This window comes from Sebastes umbrosus, chromosome 3 (assembly GCF_015220745.1).
Source record: "Sebastes umbrosus isolate fSebUmb1 chromosome 3, fSebUmb1.pri, whole genome shotgun sequence".
Taxonomy (NCBI): Eukaryota; Metazoa; Chordata; class Actinopteri; order Perciformes; family Sebastidae; genus Sebastes; species Sebastes umbrosus.
This window is the reverse complement of record NC_051271.1, coordinates 6,254,129-6,281,819: the sequence shown is the minus strand read 5'-3', so window position 1 is coordinate 6,281,819 and position 27,691 is coordinate 6,254,129. Positions and strand designations below refer to the sequence as shown.

At 41.5% G+C, this 27,691-nt stretch overlaps 2 protein-coding genes and 1 long non-coding RNA gene across 5 annotated transcripts in view; 2 read left to right on the top strand and 1 right to left on the bottom strand.

Moving 5' to 3' along the window:
- Window positions 1-13,441, top strand: part of LOC119484720 (cytoplasmic phosphatidylinositol transfer protein 1-like) — an 87,802-nt gene extending 74,361 nt beyond the window's left edge. The window contains exons 6-10 of one of the 2 annotated variants that reach the window (XM_037763764.1): window positions 4,543-4,638; window positions 5,271-5,426; window positions 6,712-6,775; window positions 8,166-8,305; window positions 9,586-9,724. In XM_037763764.1, the coding sequence (XP_037619692.1) occupies window positions 4,543-4,638; window positions 5,271-5,426; window positions 6,712-6,775; window positions 8,166-8,305; window positions 9,586-9,591 (462 nt within the window). In that variant the 3' untranslated portion in view covers window positions 9,592-9,724. Of the gene's footprint in view, window positions 1-4,542; window positions 4,639-5,270; window positions 5,427-6,711; window positions 6,776-8,165; window positions 8,306-9,585 lie in introns of both variants that reach the window. The other variant, XM_037763763.1, reaches the window with a different exon arrangement.
- A 1,195-nt stretch (window positions 13,442-14,636) lies between these two features.
- On the top strand, window positions 14,637-26,501 carry LOC119484721. Its single transcript, XR_005206106.1, has 3 exons — window positions 14,637-14,760; window positions 25,179-25,390; window positions 26,361-26,501. It is a non-coding gene; the product is annotated as an uncharacterized LOC119484721 (long non-coding RNA).
- On the bottom strand, window positions 16,483-27,531 carry vwa10.2 (von Willebrand factor A domain containing 10, tandem duplicate 2). 2 transcript variants are annotated; one of them, XM_037763762.1, is made up of 18 exons: window positions 27,295-27,531; window positions 26,379-26,574; window positions 25,207-25,414; window positions 24,979-25,064; window positions 24,758-24,851; window positions 23,434-23,562; window positions 23,161-23,347; window positions 21,946-22,115; window positions 21,606-21,718; window positions 20,854-20,970; window positions 20,540-20,743; window positions 20,320-20,455; window positions 19,534-19,686; window positions 19,305-19,397; window positions 18,923-19,032; window positions 18,564-18,728; window positions 17,734-18,057; window positions 16,483-17,547 (listed from the first exon to the last, which is right to left on the bottom strand). In XM_037763762.1, exons 2-18 carry the CDS (start codon window positions 26,562-26,564, stop codon window positions 17,110-17,112), a joined length of 2,913 nt encoding a protein of 970 aa, XP_037619690.1. In that variant the 5' UTR covers window positions 26,565-26,574; window positions 27,295-27,531; the 3' UTR covers window positions 16,483-17,109. The 2 variants fall into 2 exon arrangements, with proteins under 2 accessions (XP_037619690.1, XP_037619689.1); XM_037763761.1 differs by lacking the exon at window positions 27,295-27,531 and having other exon boundaries at window positions 26,379-26,596.
- Between the last annotated feature and the right edge of the window lie 160 nt (window positions 27,532-27,691).

Below are 27,691 nucleotides of genomic sequence, written 5' to 3'. Positions count from 1 at the left end.
ACTTTAGTAAAAACCATCCGGGCACATCTGGCAACTCTCAGACCCTCATTTGCAATCCCGTCTATATTATTATGCGCCCTGAGAGTCTGTCGATAACGGCTCCACTTGTTGGGCGGCTAATTTCATTTGGGCTGTTAGCCTCCTCACTTTCTTTCTCTCTATATTTTACTTCACTCTCCAGTTTGTAGGAGCATTAGTCATCAAATGAAAGGCTGCCACTGCCCGGACAGTGAGGAAGAGAAATGGTAGGGTTGGTGTGCAACAGACAAATTGCTTGAAATATATCATGGTGGGCGGCCAGCGGGTTAATGTCTTCTTATTTAGCTGCAAATTGTCAGTGATTTGGTGATTGTATAAGGGAGGAATGGCTCCCAACTTCACCCGAACGTCTTGTCGATGTGTCTCAGACTTTATATATGTACTCATAAAGTGCAGAGGGAGACAGAAATGAACGCACTGTCAGTGTGCATTAAACATGCAGCGGTGTTTTAGATTGACGCTTGTTTGCTTTGACGCGACAAGGCGACACATCAAGACTATTTTTATTAAATCTAACAGAAATCGCCTGCAGCAAATGCATTTACTGAATAAAAACGGAGACAAATCGCAGTTCTGTTGCATAAACATGCGTCTGTGAAATTGTTGACACGTGTGCGTACAAGCTGAGATATAAGAGCGGCATTTCATCGTCTACATACACACACACTTTCAAATCAATGATTCAATGATACAGCTGCACTACTTTGCGTAACATCTTCAGGGCAAACAAACAAGAAGCTTTGCATGTTTTATGACATTGTATAATCAGTTTAGTTATTTGCTATGAAGGATGCCGTGAAATAATACGAATGCAGCTGTGTTTTACATAACAACACTCTCTCTCTCTCTCTCTGAGCAAGTGTTGTGTTTTCCCCCATGCTTGGATTGTGATGGCATAACATACATCTGTCCACTCCGGGTGTCTTGACACTGCGTGTGAGTCCAAAAGAAAGCAAATGGAAAAAAACAAGTGGAAAGGAGTGAAAGATGGAGGAATGAAAAGGAAGGAACGGTGCATGTGAGGAGAAAATTGTGGATATGTGGACAGGAAATGAGTGGGTGTGTGAGTGGACATCATGCACCGTTTGAATGGAGGCTGCAGTAACAGTACATGACATGCAAAATTCCAGCACTATCCACTGTCACACACACACACACATTAAGCTTTAACATGTGTCCTGGGGCATGTGTTGCTCTTGTTATCTCTCCCAGGACTCCTGAACTACACAGCAGGCGGAATGAGAAAACACTTGTTTCATTCTTTCTTTCTTTTCTTTTGTCATATTCTACTTTTCCAACCTTTCAGCACCCTTTACTTTATCACTGTTTGTTAAAAAATGTTATTGGTCACACACATTAAGCTGCATAATAAGAAGTGGACGTAGTCACCGTGACGTCACCTATTGGTTTGTGTACTGCCGTTTTTGAAGCCTCAAGTTCGGCACTTTTGGTCGTCGCCATCTTGGTTATTTGCAACCAGAAGTGAGACATGAGAGGGTGGAGCAAAGCACAACTGAACTCTGAATAAGACATTTTTAGGCGATCAAAATGTTACAATTATCGTTCATGAACTGAAAAACATACTATGAAAAGTTCTAAGATGAAAATACGGACAACTCCCAGACCGGACAACGCCGTGGTAGCGACCTGTCAATCCCAAGGTAGCCACGCCCTAAAGCATCCCCTGCTTTATGGTCTGTTTGACTCTAAATGGGACCATAATTTACTAAATGAACATCATGCTGTATTGAAGAAGACTTGAAACTAGCGATTGAGACTTTTTGTGAATTTGTTAGGTTGATACCATTTCTTACAATGATTTGGTGCTAGATTTAACCTTTTTTTTTACCACTCGAGAATTGATAAAAATGATCAATAATCCCTCTAAAATACCACATTAAGACACCAAGGTCTTGAGGAACACCAATTATACCCATAGAACCCATTTTCATTCACATATCTTGAGGTCAGATGTAGAGGGACCCCTTTGAAAATGGCCATGCCAGTTTTTCCTCGCTAAAATGTAGCCCAACTTTGGAGCGTTACTTAGCCTCCTTCCCGACATGGTAGCAAAGGATTCCTTAGGTGTTTTAGTTTCATATGATATCTGTGTCTTCACTTTAGCCCTAAAACTGAACCTACTAGAGCCTCTGAAAGACAGTGAAGTCAGTCGGGATCGCGGGTCTCAGAGGGTTAAACGTCTGACGATTTACTTCAAATTCCGTTTTACTTAGTTTGAAAATGCTTCGATAAGCCGAGGATTCTTCCAAGTCATTCAGACACTCATGTATTTGTATTTTGCAAAGTGATGCGTACGTGCTCATTGTAGATTCAGTTCCTCCCTGTCATTCCCTCCCTCCTCTTTCCTTTTCCTTGCCAGTCTCTGCATTTATTCCCCCTCTGTTCCTCGACTCCCTTTTCCTTTCCTCTCCCTCCCTCCCCATGACTCCATTCCTCTCCTCTTATTACACCCCCCACCACACACACACACACCACTGCATCTCCTTTTCATTGTTTACCTCCTCCATTTCTCCTCTCATCCACCTCTGCCTCTCTCTCTCTTTCTCCCTCTCTCTCTCTCTTCATCCCAGTCTCCCCCTCCTGTCGCTTGGCTGCACTCATGCATGCTGACATATCACCCTTATTGTGCCAGCAGTGCTCATCACACACTGTAAATGACAGAATGCACCCTTGGAGGGGAGGAGGAGAAAAGAAGGGAAAGAGAGAGAGAGAGAGAGGAAGAGGAGGAGGAGGAGGAGGGAAGGGAGAAACAGGGTGGGGAGAGTAAGAGGTGGATGTATCTGGTGAGAGAGAAAGTTCACATTCAGTTGAGAGACAAAGCTCAAAAAAGATGAGAAGGCATACAGCGACTGATAATGTATTGATATTAAAAACGGAAGCTGTATTACCCGGGATGTTTATGTAAAGTGTATACATTTATAGTACAGAAAATGAACCATAATTATGATGTAAAAAACGTATAATCATCGTGATAGAAGATTTTATCCATTTGATTTAGACTCAGCTTCATAGTTCCTGTCTCAACCACACTCCATTCTGTTTTAGTCTGTTATTATCTATCTATCTATATGGTAAATGGACTTGCATTTATATAGTCCACTTAAAGTGCTTTAGACTACATGTCAGTATTCAGCCATTCACACACTGATGGCTATGGCCATTTTGATATCACGTGGAAGGTTATTGGGTATCTATATCTGCTTCTTAGATCTGCTTCCCCCCCCCCTCTTTACAGTAGTTAAATGAAAGATAAATCCTTTAAATGAAGCCTGTGGCCTCTAACCTCACTTTAAATGCACGAACACAGATTTCCCTTGCGGTTATATGGCCAGCACTGTAGCGAGAGCTCTGTTCAAGGATGTCCACGTGAGATGGTATTTGTACTGTAAGTGTGTGTGGGTGTACTAGTATATAAATAGACTGCACAACTATGCAAATTTGATAGAAATCGTAATATGGCCTTAGCTATAAACCTTTATTACATTCATCATATACATACAGATACAAACATTAAATTTGTCCTCTGCATTTAACCCATCCTAAGTATTTTATGAGCAGTGGGCTACTGTAAGCGCCCGGGGAGCAACTAGGGGATTTTAGTGTCTCGCTCAAGGACACTTTGACATGCAGACTGTAGGAGCCCAGGATCGAACCGCCAACCTTGTGGTTAAAGGACGACCCGCTCTAAACACTGAGCTACATCTGAGCCCCCTTTTGCACTTTTCAACTCACAGGAAGCACAATACTTGTTAGAGGTGAAATGTGTGTCAAAATACCATTTTGATTAAATATTGTGGTGCTGCAGAGATGTCCTGGCCTACAGGCCTATCATATTCTACAGAAAACGTCTATGTTTGGAGCAGAACACTGCAAAAATCACACCATCATCATTTTATGTTTTTCAATAAAAATGAGAATAAGGATGTAAAAATGATCATTCCCTCTAATATGCAAATCATATTGCAATCAGTCAAATTACCCGCAATTTACATGTTTTTTAAAAATCGTTAAGCCCTAATTTACTGTATACTGTATAAGCATTCATGTAAAAGTATCCTATATACATTCATTATTGATTTATTGTAGTAAGAAGGTCCATATAATCTGATAATAAAAAAGAATCATAAAAACTAACAAGGTTGCACACTTGTCTTATCAACATATGACACAGTAATTGCAATCAACACTGTGTCACTTGTGCACAGAGCACCACCTCCTGGTTATGTAAGCAAGTACAACATGTGTCTCTAGTGTTTGGCTGAGCGTCGAGGGGACAGATAGTGACAAGATGCACAGTCGAGCGTTGCTAACAGTGTGAATAATTTCCAACTCTTGTGTCAAGCAGAATGGCGGGTTTGCCAGCCACATATGTGATGATGATGATGATGTAACCTGGAAGAGACACATTTCCGAGGTGTATTTTTATCTGTGAGGAGGCTACTGTGCAGTGAGCGCTGGCAAACCGATCCGTTCTGCTTTCAGATCTTTGACACCGAGCTGAAGGAGCAGGAGAGGGAGGTGTGTTTCATCGACATCGCCTACGATGAGATCCCCGAGCGCTACTATAAAGAGTCCGAGGTGAGCTTGCGGAGGTGCGAGTGTGTAGATGCTGATGGCTGCTGGGAGTTAACGCTGCTGAGGAGGTGTAAGTGTAGTGTTGAATCTGGTAGTGCTCTAGTAAAACAACATGATTTAGATGAAAACAGTATGATCAGTCATCTAAATTGTTTTATACCCAACCATTTCCAGTGTGAAAGTTCTCCTATCTCTATGAGGATCTTCAGAAGGAAGATAATAGTATACTTGATGTTTTTATTGTCTGTTAAATTTGATATTGACGCCCAAATACAAACTTTAAACCTCAATCCCACTTGTCTAGCAGCTGCATTTGCCTCTCCCATCTCACACAGCATTCATCTGGAGTCTGAAAGCCTTTTCTTACTTCAGAGTCTGTGAAGTGTGAGAGCTTGTAATTGTCCTCAGAGCTGTTTGATAACAGATTGCCTCAGCTCTAATGAGCCCAGATAGAGATTCTCCAAGGACCAGAGGGGTTAATACGAATGGTATTTAATACTGGCATTCAGTCGTGCATGTAATTTTAGGCTCTCCGCTGGAGTGCAGAAACAACAATGCCTGAAGGTTTGGGTTAATTATTGTAATATTAAACATACGTGTGATCATTCCCCCCCCCACCCACCTCCCCATCGCAGGACCTGCGATACTTCAAGTCAGATAAGACGTCGCGGGGGATTCTTCAGGAGGGCTGGAGGGACACCCAGGATCCCATCATGTGCTCGTACAAACTGGTCACCGTCAAGTTTGAGGTGTGGGGTCTGCAGACACGTGTGGAGCAGTTTGTGCACAAGGTGAGAGGTCGCCCGTGGGATGAATGTGATATCTTTCATTTCAGTTGTACATTAAGTCGAACCTTGGCTTTAAGTTACAGAAACAAATCCTTCCTTCTGTACTTCTTTGCTTAGCTGTGCTCATTTTTTTTGGTCCAGTCCTCCAAACCAGTTGGTCGTTGTTATTAAAAAAGCAATTGTCTATGGTGTTGCTCTGAGGCAGCTGGATAAAGTTACTAAGAGGAACTTTTAACTGGTTATGAAACAGACTGAATTTAATACGGATGCCTCTACAGTATATGACCTACATATGTATTTTTGCATAAATAAGTAAGACCCTCAGCAAGAAGATTGGCTATTTCTGTATAGTTACTCCCGGTGCCACCGGGTCAGATTCCAACAAAATCCTGCAGCTTCACCAGAAACTCCTTCAGCTCAGACTGCGGTGGGACCTCTGGTAGCGACCTGCAGCCAGATCCGATTTTGCTGCCACCTTCGACCTGCAGTTGGAACTCCGGCGGGAGGTGGAGAGCTGTGTCCGTCATGTGATGCCATTGGGCCCAAAAAGACTTTTTCCCATAGACTTACATTGAGAAAGAGACGTCTGTAACTCAGACGATCATTTTTTTTGAGGTGAATCAACTTCCCAGTACGAACACTTAAATAGCCCTTATTTAAATCATTAAGTCCTAAAAGCTGTAAAATGCACTAATAGCTGAATCCAGAGTTATTTCCCTTCCTCCGTTCATGTAAATGAGACCCAGATCGAGGCTGGAGCGAGGACTGGGAGACGGAGTAAGCAAGCCGTGACGGCTGTGACCCTGTGACCGAGCCATGTGACTGAGCGGACGCTACTGCGCCTGCTCCATGTGGGTAGAGCCATTTTGGCATCATGCGCCACTGAGAAACTTTCATAGGAATAAACGGGGCCCCGCCTCCAACGCTGTATCCAGTTCTCTTAATACATCCATGGCTGGGAGCAAACACCGACCCCACGCTGCTGGAGGGCCAGGCCGTATTGCTGGGCCCACTGGAGGGAGGGGGTGGCATGGAATAACCAGAACCCGGACTGTACAGGACAGACTGTCAGACCATGCTGCAGAAAAATTTGAGATTTGCAATGAAAGTTCTTCGTAGTAGCTTTAAAGCAGTTTTGCCACTGAGCTAAATTCTAATTTAAATTACTAAAGACTAGAGTCTCCATAACCACACGTCTACAGTCTGAATCTTGAATATTTTGCTTTTAAACATAATAACATTGATTAATAAAAAGATGTTGTGCGAGTAACTACTTTCTGTGTTATAGGTGGTTCGGGATGTGCTGCTGCTGGGACACAGACAGGCATTCGCCTGGGTGGATGAGTGGATCGGTAGGTCTATCAGCCCTTTTCTACAGTGCTGCTTTCTATACACTCTACCTTTCATCAAGGAGCATCACAAATGCATTTCCTACACAATAGCATTTGCCTTTCCTATATAAATAAGTATGGAGCATCTTCATTTTATGAATTCATAGATGAAAAAAATCCATTTTCATTCTGAATAATTGCTAAGGAATACATAACTAGTTTGTAAGACCTTTAAATTGTCCATGTACTTGTATTTCCTTAGATGTACAACCCTTCTTTAAGTGTTATGTTACTACTATTCTTTAATATGTTAGCACTGTCATAGCTACTTTGATTGTATAAATCACAGTTGTGTGATAACTGTTTATTTGCATGAAAAAAAATCACTCCACCTGCATCTAACCCTGTCACTGCCAGCCCTGCTCATTCTCCTACAGCATGGATCCTTCTCTTGGTGTCACCACTAACTAACCCACTAAATGACAAACACTGTACTGTTGTGTCCGGGCACGGTCACAGTGTTTGTGTTCAAATGAAACTTGCACGATAAAAATGACTCTTAAACCACACTCTTTTATGTTTCATGTTGGAGAAATTCATATAAATCAGTTTATTGAGATTCAAGTGTAATGGTGTAATACTATATTAATAAATTAAACAGTATTTGGCACTATTTTTCATATTAAAGCCAGAAAAAAGGCATATTTATGCTTGTGTATGGGTATAAACATTGCCAACAATGCTACAATTTCATGAAGGAATAACTGGAAATTGACATCCGTGAAGAATGATGCTCTCACTGAAACATGAAAGCTGCCTCTGTCTGTTTTTCTGAGAGTCTGGTTGCTCAAGAGGCAGCCCTGTTTGCAGCCATATGTGCCTCAACACATTTACTCACTCTCAGCTGTTGAGCTTTTTCCATAGCTGTAGGGCACTAAGATAACAAGCCCATTATCTTTGCCATGAAACATACTACTCTCCTCTCCTCCCTTTAACCACTACCCTTTATACCACAGTTTCCATACAGCCTGGATGCTTGAACTACTCCCTAAATCCTTTCACATGTGGGAATGATTCTGCCCGGAGAATAAGGTGTTGCTTTCTTGTGCTTTCCAACGATCCAACCTCTTCTTTGGGTGTGGATTGTTCACGCTTTTCCTTAATCTTGAAACGTCCTTGACCTTCTTTTCTCCCTCCTTCCTGGTGTGGCTGTGTAATGGGAAGCTAGCACTCTAAAGCTTTAACTTTTAAAAAGCTCTAATCATCCGTTAAACACGCTACGCTCACTCATGGAATGCACCTTTGCCACCGCATCCTCTCCTCCCCCCACCTGTTCGTCAGCTGGAGCGCCGTTATAGAGGAGTAAACAACATTTCGACTCCTCATTCCCCCCCTACCCCCCTTCTTCCAGATATGACTTTGGATGACGTGCGGGATTACGAGAGACAAATGCATGAGAAAACCAACATTAAAGTTTGCCATGAGCAGCAAGAGCATTCCACAACAAACCCATCTTCACTGGATGACATAGAGATCCATGACAAAGCAAGCGTATGTGTCTTTTTCATTGTTTCTGTACTCCATTGGCCCAGCTCTGTCTCATACTTGACCCCCGTTGCGTTGGTGACAGTCGTCACAGTTGCATATAGCTGTCCACATACGTCTACTCATTCTGTCCTACATTGAGTCAAACAATGCACACATGAACGGTTGAGTGTGTAAAGAATATGATCATTCAAGTCTCTAAAGGTATGAAAAGGTATCTAGGAAACATGAACAAATGAACACTGGAAACATTTTGGCAATGGAGCTCATCAGTGAGGTTCCTGAAGTGAAAATCCCATTCATATTCTGAATTGAAGATTTGATTCCTTAGCTATAATATCGTAACCATCCAAGGTAGACTTACCACCATCCACAAGATTGTGAAACGATGGTATATGCTCCTGTAGAAGTCCGTATGATATCGACCTTGATTTAAGAAAAATATGTTTTATTCGCAATGCCACAGAGAGGTACTATATTACCCACAATCCTAAGTGTAACAGTGACGTTTCTGATAGGTGGAGCTTACTATGAACATGAAAATGTGTACCGCACCCGCAAACAGCTAGTCAGAGTATGTGCTCGTATGCGCTACTCCGTGGTCTGCTCCCGGATTTCAAACGCTACCAACATGGCATCTTGTTTAGAAACGTTCTCTTATATTACAAAAATAGTTCACCGAAATGTGTTTTTGAAAACATTTGAGGCGAGAAATAAGGCATGCAGTTGCTGAATCGGTTTAGTTTAAACATTTTTTTGGGAGTTTCCAGAGGTGGCGAGTCGCCATTCGCAATGGTTAATGGGATGAGTAGTTCATACCTCTTGAAATAATTCTGTACATAGTCTTGTACCTTTTCCTTTATTCTGTTTTCCAATTTTTTTTTTGCTCGGAATCAAATGTTTTATGGTCACGATTCATCTCGGCTTGCTTCCATTCTTAAAACTCTTTATATATGGATTTTCTGAAACGTCAATATAGTAAATGAATGGGAAATTCACTTCCAAAACCAAAGCTGTTCAAAAAGTAGAAGGTCACTGTTGTGCTCTATTTAAATAACACAATGCTAGCTGACAAAAAATACTACTTGTTTTTGAATATGTTTTTTTTTTCAGCGTTGTTTTGACTTTGATGTGTGTTTTTCTGGGTATATCTGTGGCTCTAATAATGACTTGAAGTTATGGAGCTACAGCCTTTTGTTCTCTGAAATTGTCAACAAAGAGTAAACAACAACTACTCATCCAATTCTTCTTCTCATTGGTCTCAATGAATCTTTTTTCCAATCCAGACATGACGATGGATGAGGTGAGAGAGTTTGAGCGCGCCATCCAGGAGGCCACCAACGAGAAGATTGGGTTTTTTCCGCCGTCGATCTCCATCGGCGACACGCCCCTGTCCTCCTGTTCCCTCACCGGCCCTGCCAGCGCCCCCACCACCCCCATGTGCACTGACGCGCCCGAGTCCCTCTCTGTCCCCAAGGACCGACCCCGCAAAAAGTCTGCTCCAGAAACCCTGACCCTTCGCGACCCTGCCCCAAGTGACGTCCCCCAGCCCAGTACCCCGAGCCCACTACCCGTATCAAACCACGTCCAATCGTCCACACCGCCCTCCTGCAACTCTGATATTGCTGAGTTGGACGAGCAGTAGAGGGACCTTGGGATGTCTTCCCCTACCCAGTGCTTTACTTATTCCCCCCCCCCCCCCCCCAACGCCATTGTCTTAGTAGCCCAACGAGACTAGCCTAACCTCCAAACACCAGTGGCCAGACATTCACGTTCTCTAGCCATATCCAATGATTTGCCATAATCCCGGACACACAACGGTCCCAATCACAATAGAAGTCCACATCAGCGTCACTGATGCCATCCAGGCAGCTGCAGGCTTAGCCACCCTGATGTGGCTGACGTCCTCTTCCAGCCACATGTCTCATCTATTATAACAACCACCTGTGATGTCTAATCAAAACAAAGTGCATCCCTAATTTTTTTTTTTTTGTTGAGCGCCATATAAATAAATTATTCTTATTGTTTCCTTATGATTTATTCAATCAGATGAGCTGATTGCTTTCAAGCTGTTGAACTATGAAGTAGTTGCCTTAGCACCACAGAGCCAGTGGTATTTATTAGTTCGGACAACGTGCGCGAATGAATGCCTGACAAATACTGTCCTTTCTTCAGTCTGTAAAATGGCTGCATGTATTAAATTAGAGAGGAAATCAATGAGACAAACTAGAGTAGCACAGTAGATCTAATATGAGACAGCCAAGAACCCACACAACAGAATCACTTAGCAACTGTTTCCTGAGCCGTCTTAACTGGCCCTTGCGGATCAGATTGCACCCATGCTTTCCATCCCAAACTCCAATTATACAACAGATGCAAGATCAGTACAATCACAGAGAGTTAACACCTCAGGTCTCCCCGACTCTACCTGGCTCACACTCCAAAGGCAGGGATACCACCGCAACCTTTCTCACCCTGCTTATTGCCAAACAGCCACATTTTATACCTCCACGGATATTACAATACCGCAACTATTGTATGTACTATACCAGTCTACTTAACCCTCGGAATGTTTACACATCAGAAACCTAGGAGCGTTTGCATATTATTAGCAGTAACGTTGTACCTTTTAAGCTGTTGTTATATCTGCACTTGCGGTTTTAGCATGACAGTTTAATGATTCTGAATTAGTTGGAAGTTTATGACTGCATATATCTTACTCAAGCTGACTGAGAGGTCAATACAACAAAAAAAAAAGTAAAATGTTGCCTGAAACTAATGCTGGACATCTCATGTGACATAAACGTGATCCAATTTTATCAAATCACTTTATTGTCACGTGTAGGAACAAGGCCATTTTGGGGGCGTTTTTAAACATTGACTGGTCTTGACAATGACAACTCAAAGGGCACATGCATCAAGCTGACTTGAGTATGTGCTTTGTTAGCTGCATAGCATTTTGCGGAAGTGCTGATACTTTTTGACTTTGCAAGTCCCGGCTGTTAATACCGAACTAGCGCTTTGGCGGGCGCGGAAAATGATTTTGAAACACCCTTCGCAGTGCCCCTTTATTTGTGCCGGGCTAGTACTGCTAGTCACCATCTAAAACAACAGGTTATTCTTTGAACCCCCTTTATTCCAGACAATATTACTCAAAGAAAGGGTTTTTATATGCTGCATGGAATGTGCACAACATATATACATATTATGTGAAGTATATTTGTATATACTGTAAATGAATGGATTGGTACAGTATATTTGGTGATGCAACTGTATGGGGGGGAAACAAAGTGAATGCCAACTTTGGAAGCTCTTTAACAATTTTGTATATTAGGAAAAGCAGATTTTGAGTGAAACATAAGCATGCCCAGAGAATATAGGCCTACAAACTCGTTCAACTCAGTGCCTCTGCATGCAACTATTGTATCATCACCTACATGTGAGTAAACCAAAATCTCTTATATGTCATCTATAGAAACACAAAATGTCATTGCATTTCTTTGCCTGTTTTCTATCTCAAATGTTGCATTTAACCAAGAATGAAAATGGGCTACAGCCCCATAATACAGTAGTTTAAACTACAAGATAATCAGATCAAATCAATCATATCAAACAACGTCACCAGAAATCTCAAGTATCAGGGTTAGTTTGTTATTATATTTTATTAAATTAGTAAATTTTTGTTCCCCCAGTCATACCAACTTCTTCTAACTTTACAGCGCAAATGCATTTTTGCACTTTTCCAGTCTTTGACACCTTATTGGACAATGAAGAAATGTTTAACAGTCTTGTTGGGTTTGTTGGACCAAAGTCCTCTAATACAGCGTAGTGAGTTCGAAGAGAGCAGTCCGAGGAGAGAGTCCTCAGTGGTCTTGCCATAAAATATTGTTAATATTATGTACAGTTTCTCACTTGCTTTTGTTAAAAAAAAAAAAAAAATCAAAACGACTGTAGCTATTTATCTGTAACTGTAGCTTTTGTCTTTTGCCTTTTGAGGATAAAAATGTTATATACCAGTTATTGGCCCTCTGTATCGATCTATTATGTATAGATTATACATACTTAAACCTCTGGTATGGACCATCTCTCTTGTCAGGAACACAGAGATCCAGGGATACATTTGATCTACCACGGGCTATTAAAGATAATGCAAAATAATATCCAATTGTGTAACATTATTGTTCTGCTCTGTTTAAAAGAGTAACATATTAGGTATTGTAAATACTATTGTTAACGACTGAGTAGGTTTCTTACATTGAATCTGTTCCAAGTTGCATCCCTGATGTGACACGAATGTGCTCAAAGATTTCAAATAGACAGAGAAGGATATTCTTTAGTGTTTGTGTGATAAGGATGGCGTCTCCGCGGATATGAATTTGACGTTTCTTTTAATCTCTAGGAGTAATATGTGTCTTTATCTATGAAGTCATTGTCATCTATCGAGGATACTGAATTCCGTCAAGTTCTCAATCGAGTATCAAGGTTCCTCATCGTAGTGGTGCACTTTTGACTCTCCAGTTGCTTTTGGTGACCCTGCAGGGCAAACTTATTTGTACAAGTTGTATCATAAAATTAAGCTTTTCTTTTTTTAGTGGGGTGGCTGCTTTGACGTTTACTTGCCATGGTAATTCAGAGGTGATTGGCTTTTTCTCTTGTTTCTCTTTTTTTTGTAGTAAACCTGCTGTACTTTGAATTTGTGGTTGCTGTATTGTTTGAAGGAAAATCTAAATTAGTTTATCATTATTTCTTTGGATAAAAGGACCAAGCTTTTCGCTCCTCCTCCCCCTCCCCCCTGATGCAATTTGCATTCGGCCAGGCTGTTTTGCTGTCTCCTGATAACTGGGAACCGTCTCACCAACCAGGATCACTGAGTTAGCTGTGCCGAACTGCTCCGAGTGAAAACCAGAAGCAGCCCAGTGTAATTCACTGGCTGATTCAGCTTTCTACATTGATGCTGCTTTGTGAAACGGGTCCCAAAAGTGCCATTCGTGTTCGGCTGCTGGAAGTCGCTCTCAGTTCTTCCACTTTAACTATTATTGTATTTGTTATATTTTTACTGCCCTTTGAGGTTCATTTGGTTCTTTGTTGTAATTGTTTTACTTTTTTTCTGAAATAGACAAATAAACTTTACTAGCTATTGCAGCAGTGTTATTCTTTCTGTTCACCATGAATGTTTCACATAAAAGTATGTTTTGCTGATGATGATCTTCACTCAACGTGCATCTGGTCCAACCATTTAAACAGTACCCGTTATCTAACATGCTCCCATGACTACAATTTTGACACTACACACACAAATCTCACACTATGTGTTCATCAGAGGATCCTAACTTCCCACGTAAAAAATATATGCGATAGGAGTTACGGTATTTGTCTGGGAAGCAGGCGTATGTGAGGTGCAACTCAGCTTAAATTCTATGCAATGCCCTGTCTGACTGAGGAGTCACTTAGCAGTGACCATCACCATGGCAACCTTTGATTGCTGCTACACAGACACAGCTGATTGAGATTAGCCAATTAGTGAAATTTGACACACACACACACACACACACACACACTCAAGACACAGACATTTTCAGGCTTTTCTCTACTTATTTACACTGTCAGTGAAAAACTAACCGTACCTTACAATGTTCCACATCTTTCATACACTATTGGTATTTTTAAACTTTAACTAAGGCTGTATTCAAAACTGCCTACTACTGACGAGTGCAGTATGCAGTATACAGTACATACTGCACACTGCATTCCTCAATAGTATGCAGTATGAAGAGGTGAAAGCAATGTATTTTGCAGTATGCTAGACCAGGCTTTAGCCTTTAAACCAGCTCTTAAAGCACTGGACAAAAAAACAAACTTGTACCACTATTGCGAAATTGAGCCAAAGGCAACGCTCGACCGCATCTTCAGTTACACTGCGCATGTGTTATACCCCAAGAGCCATGTCCGCCCGTGTCCCAGCCTCCTTCCATAGGTTTTGGGGTAAACACAAGTGTAATTGATAAAATTAATTATGGTCCCATTCTACTTTATGTGCCGCAGCTATTCCAGTGAGCCAACGTGCACAATACCAGGGCCTAAATGGAACAGTGTCATAATTAATGTTATTAATTACACCTGTGTTTACCCTAAAATGAGATGTCAACTGGCTGCTGTGAAAAGGGCCTTTTGCTATTCCACCTGTCACGGTCCTTCCACGTGACACCTGCCAGCCTGGTGTGAGTGTGTGAGTATTTTTCTGCCTTTTCGTATGAGTGACGTGTGCTTGGTGTGTTTTGGTTTCCCTCCCCCCTTCTTGTCCTTTCTCTATCCTTCTCACTACATCATCTGCAATCAACGCTTCTGCCAGTCTCCTGCAATCAGCACACCTGCCCATCAATCAAGAGAGCTCCTCTTCACTTCAACCACTTCACTCCAACGGCCTGTCCTCCACTCGATCGCTGCGGGGCCCTGTTGTGTTGGTGAGTCAAACACAGGAGATCGTTGCTTATACGTTTTGCTTTATTCTCAGTTCCAGTTAACTCATCACATCGTCTCCGTAACATGAACATGAACTGCACTGCTCTACCTCTCTGTGTACTCTTCTTCACCTGTCTGTATCCCATTTATTGCTCTACACAGTATTGTGGAGACACCTACTGGTGGGGAAGCGTAACAACAGTGCACAGTATCAATTATAAAGTGCCTATGTGTCTGTAAACACAACAGGCCCTCTGGTTGCCACGGGGCCTGAAGCAACGGCTTAGTTCTCATAATCCTTGGACCAGCTCTAGCTAAAAGCCATAAAAAGCCAGTTCGGGAGTCAACGCGTTAAGTTACATCAGTCTTCAGGGGCGTGATGAGAATGATCTGCATAAAAAGAGACAGAAAGAGACACTCAGCAGGCACATCTGCCCGAGAGCTGAAACACCCTAGAGTGGTTCATCACCGACCTCCATCTGCGTGTATGTGATTGGAAGAGAGTATTACCCATAGAGTCCAAAAGAGAGCTCCGCCTGTGCTTATAGAACTAGGGTTACAATATCGTAACCTTTTTGGGCGTTGTCTAAAGTAATAATATTGATTGAAAATGTTTCAGTCAAAAACCTTCACATTTTCTTGACGTTACCCTCCAAAATAATGAAAAAGCTGAATATGGAGTCCTGTGTGTGTTGCTGGAGAGGTAGAATGATTGCTTTCTGCATGTTCCACCAGTTAAACATACAAAAAGCAATCTGATATATGAGGGTGGTAGGCGCTGATCTGGGCCTGGTGGTGTTTTGTGTGTGGCGTGGGTGGATGCCAACGCTCCGTACATTTTCCTGCTTTTTGGACCTTTGCCAATCACATGCCTGCCCTGAACAATTAATCTCATACAGAGAGACGAGATGTCCAAACAGGTCGAAACAAACACTAATACTATTAATGCAATCAATAGAAGTATTCATTAAAAACACCATGAATACTAAATTATAGATCCAAACACAGGTACTAATACAATCCTGTGTGGATGTATAGAAACAGAAATACAGATACTAAAAGTTTCGATCATGAAATTCATCTTGTTTTCAAAGTATCAGTGAGTATGTTTCATTCTTTAGTGTAGCCAGGTGACAAGACAGTTTCACTGTTTCACTGGAACTACTTAGTAGGTGTCCTTTAACAGGAAGTATTACACAGCTGTGTTGAATACTCTATTCTGATTGGTCAATCACGGCGTTCTACGGTCTGTTATTTCTTTATAGCAGACCGTTGCTATGTAAGACAGACCGTTGCTATGGACACAGTTCTGATGTCGGACTCTGGTGGGCCATTTTTGTGTCAAATTATTGATTTCTTAAGTTAAGTAGCCGTGTAATAAGCGGGATAATGTACAGCTAGTGGGTCATTATTGTGAAAGAAACCCTTTCATCACCCTGTCGGGGTTTCTTTCACAACAATGACCGGCTCGCTGTACATTATCCCTTACTTAATGGACACCCTGCAGCCAATCAGAATTGAGTATTCACCCAGGCCATGGTATAAAAGCAAATAACTCCACTACCATCATCAAATTCTGATTTAACATGACATCACGTTTTTAGTAGTGCACAGACAAAAACACAAAATACAGAAAACTCTCATATGAAATAACCAAAACTGTTGTAACTTTCTCCGAACTTTGCACATGTATAATAGGACGTCATTACTAAAAAACAAGAGAAAAGGTTTTCAGGTCCTTTAATTGAAGTAGACGGGGCAGAGAATCTACTGAAGGTTCACCAGAAAAAGGAAATTCCACCATCACAAAATATTTCAACATACTTCTCTTTAAATTGAATATCCCCTCAATACAGTGTTTCTCAAATTTGCCACCAAAACATACAGTAGAGGAAATGTAACTGAAACCCAAAATCAACATGTGGAAAAATAATCAAGAGAAAGGTTGGAGGACTTTGATCTTTGCATTTAGTCGAGTCATTGCATTGCAGTAATGGCAGCCTCAGGCCCTTCTACATTAGCACCACTCAACTATGATGGCTGCAGCAAATCTACACGCCACCAGGAATATAAATAAATAGTTTAATTAACTCTTCATTTTTTATATAATTTATATATATATATCCAAAACACAAAGCAGCAGAATAAGATAAAATTATAAAATAAAATAAAAAATATATATTTTTCCATCAAGAAATTAATAATAGTTAATTAAAGAGATGTCAGTAAAAATGATTTCATTCAAATGGAAGGAACATTTTTTCTCTTCAAGCAGCGGCAATTCAAACACACCTGAGACATCTGAGAGGACACTTTTGATTCATGTGCTATAATAGTGTAATTTATCCATTTTACTTCCAAAAGAGAGAAACCACAACACTGATCCAGAGACAGTGTGATATGCTCAATGTGTGCCCTCCAGTGGATGTTGTGTTAACTGCAGCTGTAGTCACAGGAGCAGCCGTGGCAGTGGCAGATTCTCTAGCCTGTCCCACACATGTCCCCACATTTCCTACTTTGTCCACAGCAGCCAGCTCTACGTTCTGCGAACAGCAGGAGGCGCTGTAGGTCGCCACTGTGACGTTCTCACCCCCTGTTCCAGCCACTGTGCTGGTATTGAGGGTACCGTTCCCTTGGCGGACAGTGACGCTCTCAATGCCAGTTCCATTGATGCCATCGGTGAGATTAGCGATGAATAGCCACTGGGCGGAAGCACAGAGCGATGAAGAGGACGGACAGCTGGTGGATGAACTGACTAGCTGGCACACTGGGCGGCTTATATCTGTCACCTAGAGGCACAGAAACAGGAAGTGGGAGAGATGAAGAATTGAGAGTGAGGCATCATACAAAGCATTAAGAAAAAGGCGAAGTCATTATGCCAGAATCAAAAGACATCCATGGAAAATGTTGCACATACTGCTTGCCAGAAAACTCTTCTCTGGCTCCAACTACAGTGCATGAGTTTTCCCTCTTACCTTGGCAGTCACAGACATCCGGAGGACAGCATAGTTGGTGTCGGTGGCAGCTGCATTTTCTGCCTCAATGGTTAGGGTCACGTCTGTTCCTGATGCAGCGCTGGCTGGTATTGTCAAGGTCACGGTGCCGTTGGCTTTGCCTCCACCGCCCGCCGCTACGGTGACGGTGCTGGGTGAAGTTGAAGCATAGCTGCGGTCGTTGTTGGCTCGCACTGTGAACGTCCCGGTCGCAGAGTCGTTAACAACTCCGTCAGTGGTTGCGGCGACTGTGAAAGGGACGGAGATGGTGGAGCCTGGTTCTATGTTGGTGTTGTTGGCTTGGGTCTGAACAAGTGAAGGAAAAGTAGGAGGGGTGTAAAGAGAGAAATAAAGTCATGCATATCTTTTTGCATCGCATGGAATTGTGGGTGTTTGCCTGTATCGTGGTAGCCTTGAGTGGAACAGACGATAGGATGTTAGAAAGTCAGCCGAATAGACTGTCGTCAGGCTATTATTACATGTATATTTCTGCTGTAAAGGTGGGCATTTTAACGCGGGGTCCGTGGGGATTGACTCCCTTTTGGAGCCTCAAGTGGCCATTTGAATAACTGCATATTTTTAATGTTGGCATACCAACACTCTAAACTAAAACAGTGAACATGGTAAACATTATACTGCTTAATATCAGCACCACACCACTGTGCACAGCCTCAGAGAACATCACTGTAGACTCTTAGTATATGATGATATTGGCACTATTCATTTGTGTAGAAGGAGATACCGCTGGTCATTTTATTTTATGATTATTTAGTTTAGAACTGAGACAGGAAACTGGATGTGACTGAGCTCACGGTAACGGAGATGCTGGAGGTCTTCATCTGTGTGGGGGCTTGTCTCTGGAAGCTGCTCGGTGTTGCCCTGGAGGTGGAGCTGCTGTCCTCTCCTTTCAGGCGAAGCACAAAGTTGCCTGCCGGGACTCCACTGAATGTCACCAGGAAGTTACCACTTCCCACCGACTGTGGAGGACAGAAAGAGAAAGTAAGAGTTTGTCTACTATTGGCTGCAGTTTTAAGTACTATTCGCCTGCAATCTCATTGCTTTGCAAACAATATTGTTAAAGTCATTCAATGGAATTCTGATATTCAAGATGTGAGGGTCACTTTAGCTACTGAATATCCAAGTGTATCATCAAGTGTGATATGTGACATGCCTGTAGTGATCCGTTGACCTCTGTCGGCCCTGAGCTGTCAAACAGAGTGACCTCCGTGACCTTTACTGTGTCACTTCCTGTCACAGAGACCAAGAGGCTGACATTAGCACCTGAAAGTCGTGAAAAGAGAGAAAGGGAAACTAGATGAGTATCTTTGTATTTGTACATAACTAAAGAAGATTGAGAGGCTCGATCTGGAAGAGACAGAATAGTTTAGGGTTGATGGGTTGGACTATTAACATTTTTGGGTACTGTAAAAGGCAGATGATGGATGTTGTTGAGGACAAAGAGAAAAAGGCTAAATGTTAATGTAACATGTACTGCAAGAGAATTGTACAAACTGTAAAAGTGAAGATGAGAATAATTAGTAAAGTGGTCTGACCTGAAAGAGGACGTCCCTCCTTTAGACTGTAGTCCCCGTGGGCTCCCTCGTGAGCTTCCACCAGATTATAAATGAAGTTCAATGAACTTTGACCTGGTGTAAACACACAAATCAGATCAAGGGCAATGGCAAACATAACTGTAAACAAAGACCTGCTAAATATAATCTTTTGAAAATTCCTCTCATTCAACTTTCTCTGGCTATATGTGATCTCTATCATACTACTGACCTGCGACCTTAACAGAGTAGGGGCTATTAGAGTTAACACTGATTTTCCATGATCCCGTTTGATTGTCAGAGTTGAGGCTCAAACGACGTAGGTTTCCTGCCGTGGTGATGGATGCCAGAGGACCATTTGACTGACTGGAACTCTGAGATACACCTGAAGGAGAAAGTACTTATGTTAAAACAACACTGTTGTCTACCAGCACAAACAAAGCTAAACATTTTTTGGTAACACTTCATTTTACAGGTCCTCAAATTTCATGTTAATTTCTTTAGAATTACTGCCAAATTACTCCAATATTTACCTCAAAATGTATCGAAAATTACTTTATTATAAACATTATTTAATAATTGTATTCCGCTATTTCCCAGTAGTTGATAATTTATTTAATACATTTCCAGGAAAAGAATACAAAGTTAATTGATATGCTTTATTTCCATGTTTGCTGGTAAATAGATAATAATTAGCAAACAACTTCTTTAAAATTTCTTAAAAAAACTCAAGCCTAAGGGCCCTATTTTAAACATTATATGCTATTTTAGCATATAATTATTAAATAATGTTTATAATAAAGTAATTTCGATAAATGTTGAGGTAAATATTGGGGTAATTTGGCAGTAATTCCAAAGAAATTTCAAATAGGTTACTTGCTAATCATCACCTAATTAGCATGAAATTTGCGGACCTGTAAAATGAAGTGTTACCCATTTTTCTACTGGCAGTAAATGGAGGGAGTAAAAGGCGGATGGAACAGCCAAAACTAGACTGGGACATTAGCAATAACAACACCTGTGGGGCTGGTGAGATCGAAGGTGAGAGATGAGGCTCCTGTGATGTAGGCCGTCATGTTCCTTAGTGATCCATCAACAGTAAACGTAAAATTATCAGGCCTTCCAGGATTCCTCACTCCCTGTAAAACTGTCACCTGAAAGACAGAAACTGCACATTTCTATACATACTGTAAAGTACCATCTTCAGTCAGGTATGATTTTCTTGCTTGATGTCTTACCACAGCAATGGCGGATGAATCCTCTATTACACTGGTAGCCAGAGAGAGGTCTGACTTGGTGACCTCAATGGCCTGACCTCCAGAGGCTCGGGCTAGGTCACGATACAGCTGTGCATCTAATTGGCTCATTGAACGTGAACTCTTACCCTGAGAGTTTCTGCGGCGCCGTCGACTGGCCAGAACGTCCGTCAACATGAATGTTACCTAAAGTATAAAGATGGAGAAAAAAAGTACTTGTAAAGGTTGCATCAGACCTGGAATGTATTGACATTTAAAGAGCAAGGATGGTAAAAAAAAAAAAAGTCAACTCTTACCGCAGTCTTGGTGCTCTCGATAAGGGCGGTGATGGTGCTTTTCAGATGAGCATCTTTTGCTGGAGCGTCAGTGAAGACAAAGATCTCAGAGGAGGGTGGAGCAGCAGTCAGGGCAAGCTGGCAATAGTATACGGAACAGGAAAAAATAGTATTTATTAAAAATGGTCTAGATTAAAAAGAAAAAAAAAATTGAATGAAAAGAGATTTTTTTAAATTTACATTTTGAGGTTAACTTTGCATCCATTTATTTAGTATAAGTCTGGCTCGGCAATAATAAAATTGTATTGTCAGCGACTTTAAAGGTGCAGTGTGTTGGATCTGGTGACATCTAGCGGTGAGGTTGCAGATTGCAACCAACTGAAACTTCTCCCGTGTGTCAAGCGTGTAGGAGAACCGGCGAAAAAACGTTATATTAAATAATATCCCTACCTAGAGCCAGTGTTTGGTTTGTCCGTTCTGGGCTACTGTAGAAACATGGCGGCCGGCTCCGTGAAGAGAGGACCCACTCCCTTTATAAACGACTCATTACACAACGCAACCATTCTTATTTTCAGGTGATTATACACTAAAGAAAACCTACTTATTAATATTATATTCCATTTCTGCCAATAGATTCCTCTAAATGTTACACACTGGTGCTTTAAGTGGAATCGTCTCATGACATCATATCGTTTTGTTGCTTTACAAAAAACGTTGTTGTCTGAATTGATGATTCCAAGAGAAGCATAACATATGTCAATTTATGTTGGCACCTGCAGTCCAGACAAGCACAGCTCTGGGATGTCTCCTCCTCCACTTGCAGACAGCTTGTTGATGTTGTCTTTGAAGACATCTGCATTGGTTGTCATAATCAGAGGTCCAAAACCTGGATATAGAATAGATTACCGTTACCATTTACCGTCAAGGTCGTAACCTAACTTTTACATTGACTACTGGGGCTAAAGTACACATACTCAGTTTACAATGGTACAACATCTTTTTCGTAATGTTTACAGGAGAACTACTTTATTTGGAAGCTCAGAGGCAGCATGTGCCGGTAAATTCCACTCAAACATGAACAATCTTTATCTTAAACTACAAATACGTCTGTACCTGGGTCATTGAAAGGTACCAATATGTAGGCGGAGGGCTCTTGCTGGGTTCCCCTCTTACTGTCAATGATCTGAAAGGAAACTCTCTTAGCCTCAGCTATGTCATCGCTCATACTGCCTGTGGTGTCGATGACAAAACACAGCACGGAGGACTGGGAGAGGCCCATCAATCTGTGGGAACACGAGAGAGAAAAAACCCAATTACCTTATTCAGCTGATCATGGGTAATCCATCTGTCAGCGATCAGTGATTACCCCATCTCACCTTATATGCACAGAAAGTCTTTAGAGGCAGCCCAGTAAGCATGTTTTTGTATTACTTTGCAAGATAAAAGACAAAAATCCAGCCGTCCTGGTAAAGTGGAGCTATATTTGTTTGAAAAGTGCAAGCTTTTTGGACGTGCAGGATACATATAACGGCTGTTTCTTCACCATATCAGTGAATTTATTTCAATGTGATGCCTTAGGCTTGTTCGAGATGAGCCAGGCCAGCGCAGAATCGATCACCGGCGATGGCAGCGCAATGCATGCCGGTTACATTTGTGTCCGACTTGATCCCGACTTGCTCTGACGTCACGCACACGTGGGCAACGATAACCTCACAAGATCGAGGCGGCCGCAGTTTTTAGAGCCAGGCGCCGCAGTTGCTTTCCACCGTCTGCAACACCCAGGGCATTATGGGAAATGCCTGGCTGTCGACCCCGATCAAGGAGCTGATTGGCTCTTAGTTTTGACAGCAAACGCCACGTTTTGTAGAAAGTCTGAACTTTCTGTGTATTTATAGTATTTATACACTAGATTGTAGGCTATTAGTCTCATGTTGTTCTATGAAGGTTTCATCTGTTAAACACATCTTATGTGGTTGATAATAATAATAATAATAATAATAATGAAGGTTATTTAGTTAACACTTATCATGCCAGATACACGCACATTTCCACATATATATTTACAAACAAATATCAATAAATTCCAAAGTGGTATGCAAACTGCAAGCAGCCTACAGATCGGATCTTGACCGCAGCTTTTTGTCCCTGCCCCCTGCTGCTGCCGCCTGATCTCGTCTGCCTTCCAGGCGAGGCGCAGTTCATCCCGAACGAGCCTATTATCTTTGCTTTAATTTACTGCTCCGTTCTTTCACCTTATACAGAGGCCACGTTTTTTCCCCCGCTTGTGTAGGTCACAAAATGGCTCAGGTGTGGGCGTCCCATACATACCGCAGGAAGTTCTTGTCTCCTGCAGCTAATCTGATGTCCTCCAGTAGCTCCATAGTGGCATTCACAGCCAAATCAGCCGCTTTGTGGTGAAGCGAGCCGTGACTGGACCCGATGTCGTCCTTACTGATGCCCCCCACTGGGTCCTGTCTGCTTGTTTTGTCAAATGATCCACCGTGGCTGCATTTACCTTGGAGGAGACAGAATGTGCTTGTTATGTTACATACATCTGTTCACAAAATAACACAAAAATATAGATGGTCCCTTTAAAGTCACCTGCAGGTTTGGCCGGGGAAAAGATGTTGAAGTAGCCTGAAGTAAGAAGCCCCTGCTGCAGCAGGTCAGGCAGGAGGTTGTTATCACAGTTTCCTCCTGTACAGTTTCTACAGGTTGGGGTGCTTAGGCCTGCAGCAAATTCAATGACAAAAAAAACAAACTTGCATGTTAATTCATCTGAAAACATGGCATAACATATTCAACATAAATCAGTTTTACAAAGCCATTATTTTACACATTACACTACTTCAAACAGTAACACTTCATTTTACAGGTCCGTAGATTTCATGGTGATAATTAGCAAGTAACCTATTTGAAATTTCTTTGGAATTACAGACAAATTACCCCAAAATTTACCTCAAAATTCATCAAAAATTACTTTGTTTGGTTGTCTTGACTTGGGACTTGACTCTGGACTTTTATTATTGTTATTTTATTTCTAATATAAACATTATTTAATAATTATATTCCGCTATTTCCCAATAGCTGGTAATTTATTTAATATATTTCTAGGAAAAGAATACAAAGTTAATTGATATGCTTTATTTCCATGACTGCTGATAAATTGATAATAATTAGCAAATAACTTCTTTGAAATAACTTTAAAAAACTCCCTGAATCATTACATCAGCTACCAGGTTACATCTGTGTAGACAATAAGTCACACAATGGTGAGATTTGTGTCTGATCAGAAATGTCTTCTATTAGTTTTTGTTTTCCACCTCCGATGAAGAGCTTCGCACAGCCGCTTCCCAAGCCAAAGGACCCTATTTTAACCATTAAATGCTATTTTAGCATTTAATTATTAAATCATGTTTATAATAAAGTAATTTTCTATAAAGTTTTAGGTAAATATTGGGGTAATTTGGCAGTAATTCCAAAGAAATTTCTAATAGGTTACTTGCTAATTATCACCTAAATACCATGAAATTTGCGGACCTGTAAAATGAAGTGTTACCCTTCAAACCAGAGAGAAATATATCTTTATATGTTGATAATTGTATTTAAACTGGTAAATATCTATTACTGAATGTGGTCATTACTGATTCTAATCAGTGATGGATTATGTTTAGAATCCCTCTTGAATGGTGAATAATGGACTCTTTGTGAATTAAAAAAACAGTTTGATGTAGTTTAAAAAAAACAAAAGTATGTACTGTGCATATTGCATGCACATGCCACGGCAGGGTGGGTATTTTTTTAACCGACAGGTGACAGATAACCTGACAATGTGGCCTAATGTGATTTGTCACTGGAGCATATACAGTATAGTCAACATAACCAAGCAGCAGTTCACGTGTGACCGTTGATAGCGGAATCCTACCTGCCAGGTTCTCAAGAGGCTGGTCTGGTCTGATCAGAGTACTGTAAGGAGCCTTGTTTCCCAGCTCCACCCAGTTACTGTGGCTGTAGAAGTCCTTGATACACACAACATGAAACATCATTTACCACTCCACTGATGCTTGTTGTTTTGATCATGTCTCTCACCTCTAAAATGACGCCACCGTACCCACAACAATCTGTAACAGTGACCATTAGTCTCACCTGTAGGGTATGACAGACTCGTCCAAGAGTCCACCTCCCTGCCACAAAGTTCTCCAGCTTCACACTGGCCTTCACAGCAGACACACCTCAGCAGCACAATAGAGAACAGACTGTTAGGTGCAAACTGAGGCTGCACTTTGCAATATATATATACAGTATATATAAATGTATTTTTTTACGTGTTTGTCGTTTCATGATAGATATCTTGAGCAGGAAAGCCATGTTTACCTGCTGTGATGACATCCCGTCCTCCCTGGAAGGTCTCGTCATCGAAATGGTGCTCCTCGCTCAGCGCAAAAATCACGTCCACTTTTGCGTTGCTAAAGTACATTTTGGCGATGGAAGTTCGGAACATGACAGTTGAGAGGAGAGAGGTGGACGTGCCTGTAGAGGAACAGGCCCTCTGCACCTTGTAAGTGGACAGCCTGTCATCAATCTGGAGACAAAGACGTGACAAACTACTGACTGCGTGTTTGAAAATCCAACACTGTACTCTCATGTTCACGCAGTTTTGCACTTAACACTGATTTATTGGGGGACTTAAAAGGACTGTATGTCAGTTTTTACACGTATAAATGTGTTTTAATAGTTTTTTATTGCCAATGTGTGTTAAGGTTGTAACCTAAAATATGAGACCTTTCTTGACTTTCTGCCTCTATCAGCTTGTAAACTGCTTTTAATGTGAAGAATGCGGGCCATTTTTTCCGGGAAAATCCAGTCAGATGTGGCGTTGTGCACGCTTGCGAGTGCCTTTACTCCCTTCAGCTCCTCTACAGGGCTAATAAAGTGCAACCGTGGCTAACCAGCCCCCACCACAACTCAGACTCCAACACAAACTCCAAGGCAGCACAAAAAAAAACAACGTTACATCTATTAAAGCCCGTTGTCGACCAACGTCCAAGGATGTTGATCCAAGGAAAACTAGGATCAACACCGGCCAGGACTTCGATTCATGGAGGGACCTTTGTTTGGTTTTGGGTTAAAACGGACCCCGAGCTGGCTAAATTCCTATTGGACACGTAAGCTAACATTCACATGCCAAGCATGTGAAATATATAGTGATAATGTGATTTTAGCTGGCCAATGTTGCTAACATGATTCCTGTCAATCACGTTCAGTCTCGTGTGTGTCGCCTCACTGTTTTGACCGATGCTCGCTCGTGTAAACGAGCACAAGCTCGAGCAACAGGACGATAACTGTCGTTGACTTCACGGCCACAGGTGTCACTGTTAACAAGCAATTTCTGATTCTTACATGGAGCCCCTTTAACATCTTTTAAGATCTACATCAATAATAGAGGCTTATATCTCCATTGAAATTACGTGATTGGTTTTATTCTATTTGAATGCAACAATGCTCTCAGACCAGTTTCTCTGTTTCAGCGTGGCTTTCCAACTCACAGTCAGGCTGAAGTCCCGTCCCTCAGAGGCAGCGATGTCTCGGCAGACCTCAGCTGTCTTTCTGAGGATCGCCCTTTGTGTGATGTCACGGTGAGTGGTGGAATTCCCATCAAATGCAAAGAGTGGTTGGAAGCTGTGAGTGAGGCCCGGCAGCGAGAGGACCACCGCCACCACCACCAGGAACATGACTGTCTGTCTGGCAGCCACGATGGAGGACAAGAACAAGATGAAAGATGGAGGTAGATGAAGAAATCTGGAAGGATACTTTCTCTAAACCCTCTCAACTTCTCTCTCTGCCTGTTTGCTTTCCTTCACTTCTTTGCCCACACCAAAAATCAACTGAATAAAAGTAGGAAAAAATCACCCCCCACTGTGTGCAGTAACTCCACAATGGGTTGCAACAAACAGAAAGCAATGTGGTCAGCACAGAGAGGTTACTGGCAGAGAACCAGGTGCAACGAGGCAACAGTGTCAAGTGAAAACACCTGAGGTAGAAAGAGAAAATCAGCACAGAAAGGAGGTCAATAAAAAGATTTAAATAATTAAATAAATAGATAGCATTAGTGATACACAAAATCATGAGCTTATATTAACACATTTTTAAGAGAACCTGCTTTTATCAAATATGAGAATCTCTACTTTTATAATTTCTACATTTAATCCCCAAGAAAATAAGATCAACAGCATCTCATGTGCTACTTAATTATGTTTTTGAATCAATGTTTGACCTGTTCTGTAACACAGTAACCTCTTATTTTAAATTTTAAAAAAATACAAAAAATGCTAATATTACTACAAAAATATATTAAGGCATTAATCATTTAAAAAATAATTAAAACAAATATATAATATTACTACCAATTAACCACAAACAATTAACAATATACAGACGCAAATACATTTTACTCACTCTTACCTGTGTGCAGTCTGCTCTTTAGCACTCCAGTCTTATTCTAATGTTGGCGCCGCTTCAGTCTTCCTTTGTCAGCGTTATCGGTTTACACTCTGGTACGTGCGTAGACCTTGGTGTTTCCTATGTTATCTGGAAGCTTTTAAGAGTGTGTGAGAGTGTTTGCCCTCATTCCCTCCTCTTATAGTTACGTCTGTCTTCAGTGATTGAGCTGATGAATAGAAGAACTCCCACACACCCTGCATTTTTTTTGCATGTGTTTGAGTGAGGACACAGGTGTGAGTGTGCTTTTTATTGCATGTAATACATCCTATTAGAAATGAGATATTCTTTTATCAATTAACCCCAGACTCATCTGACCACATCCATTCATCCCTATCAACACACAACCCTGAATAGTTTG

Excerpts from the sequence above, each read along its gene's own strand:
- vwa10.2 (XM_037763762.1), bottom strand. The coding sequence starts at position 26,564 with ATGTTCCTGGTGGTGGTGGCGGTGGTCCTCTCGCTGCCGGGCCTCACT. Across the intron at positions 25,065-25,206 it reads ACGGGATGTCATCACAGCAG|GTGTGTCTGCTGTGAAGGCC; the intron begins GTAAACATGGCT and ends TGTGCTGCTGAG. Across the intron at positions 23,563-24,757 it reads GCCTCTTGAGAACCTGGCAG|GCCTAAGCACCCCAACCTGT; the intron begins GTAGGATTCCGC and ends AATTTGCTGCAG.